Genomic DNA, 1,554 nt, shown 5'->3' on the forward strand with positions numbered 1-1,554 from the left:
GTAAGTATGTATGCATGTATATATGAATGTATTTATGTATGTATGTATGTACGTAGGTATTTAAGTATGTATGTGTAAGTGCATTATATATATATATATATATGTGTGTGTATGTATGTATGTATGTATGTATGTATGTATGTATGTATGTATGTATATATATGTATATATCATTTGGTCGCTTTACGTTTAGGCTACTCGATGAGCTGCAAACTGCTCGAATGGACATCTGTGCTTGTCTGATTGTCAGGTGGCGCTGTTGTGTAGTCATAAATATCTCTCATACCACTAGTACATCCATAGCTTTAATCTATGTACTTCTTTTTTATTTCCCATCTGTGCCTTTCGAGGTCACCGTACCGGCTTAGTAAACTTACCTACCCTAGTCGATGTCTTAGAATATATATCGCTCTCCTGCTACTTAGGTCTACGGTTCAGAATGAGTGGGCGCTATGAAAGGGTCATGTCATCTGTGGCCTGGGGTCCGTACCACAAGATGCTGACAATCGTTTGTGGTATGTCCATAGTTTAAATTAGCTACATTAGCTGTACTCCATTAAAAGAGTGTATAGTCGTTTGTGGTATGTTCATAGTTATAATGATATCCCCTAAAGCGTGTATATTCCTTTTGTGCTATGTGCATAGTTTGAACGTTAATATCGAATTTATTCGCACTAATTTCTCCCAGGCCATTTCGACGCGACTATGTGTATGATCGTCTCGCACTTCATCTGAAACAATGGGTGCCCCTGATTTGAAATCACGTCTTCCCGTGCTATAGAACTGGTACGCCCTATGCCACAGGTCATCGTGGTCAAGGCGAACTAATTTCGAGCCGAATCACACTACTTTTGTCCCGAATCGCATTAATTCGGAAGTAAATCACACTAATTGTCCAATCCAGGCTGCATCAACGCAAGCGACAGTGTGGCAGTGACATCACTATCGTTTGTCATTCCGAATGCGAGTGCGACGCTTAACATTTCAGACGAAGAGAAGGGCCTGCTGATGTCGGTGGGTGTGTGTGGTATGGTATATATTGGGTGTAGGGTGTGTGTATGTGGTATGATATATATCAGGTGTAGGGTGTGTGTGTATGTGTGTGGTATGATATATATATTAGGTGTAAGGTGTGTGTATGTGGTATGGTATATATCAGGTGTAGGGTGTGTGTGTGTGTGCGGTATGATATATAACAGGTGTAGTGCGATGCTGGTGTAGATTACAACGGAGTGAAGGAAAGGCTGCAGGTCTGTGTGTATAAGGGGGATGTGTAGACATAGTGTTAAATATAGTTGTATGCGATGTTTCTATGGAAAAAGATCAGAGTATAGACAATGTCAAAGGGCGAGAAAACGATGATATGTTGCTGTGTGTACGCATGTTTATTAAGGTAAAGAAGATATGATTTGAATACTGTCTAACGGAAGGCGATAATTATGCTATATATATATATATATATATATATTTATATTATATATATAATATATATATATATTATATATATATATATATTATATATATATATATATACATATATATATATATATATAT

At 37.5% G+C, this 1,554-nt stretch overlaps 1 protein-coding gene across 1 annotated transcript; it reads left to right on the forward strand.

Moving 5' to 3' along the window:
* Positions 1-439: 439 nt before the first annotated feature.
* On the forward strand, positions 440-1,277 carry SARC_08670 (hypothetical protein; the record flags this gene model as incomplete). Its single annotated transcript, XM_014297342.1, has 3 exons — positions 440-515; positions 905-1,014; positions 1,206-1,277. The coding sequence occupies 3 exons, from the start codon at positions 440-442 to the stop codon at positions 1,275-1,277; spliced, it is 258 nt and encodes an 85-aa protein (XP_014152817.1).
* Positions 1,278-1,554: the final 277 nt, after the last annotated feature.

Source organism: Sphaeroforma arctica (assembly GCF_001186125.1).
Source record: "Sphaeroforma arctica JP610 unplaced genomic scaffold supercont1.801, whole genome shotgun sequence".
NCBI classification, from domain to species: Eukaryota; class Ichthyosporea; order Ichthyophonida; genus Sphaeroforma; species Sphaeroforma arctica.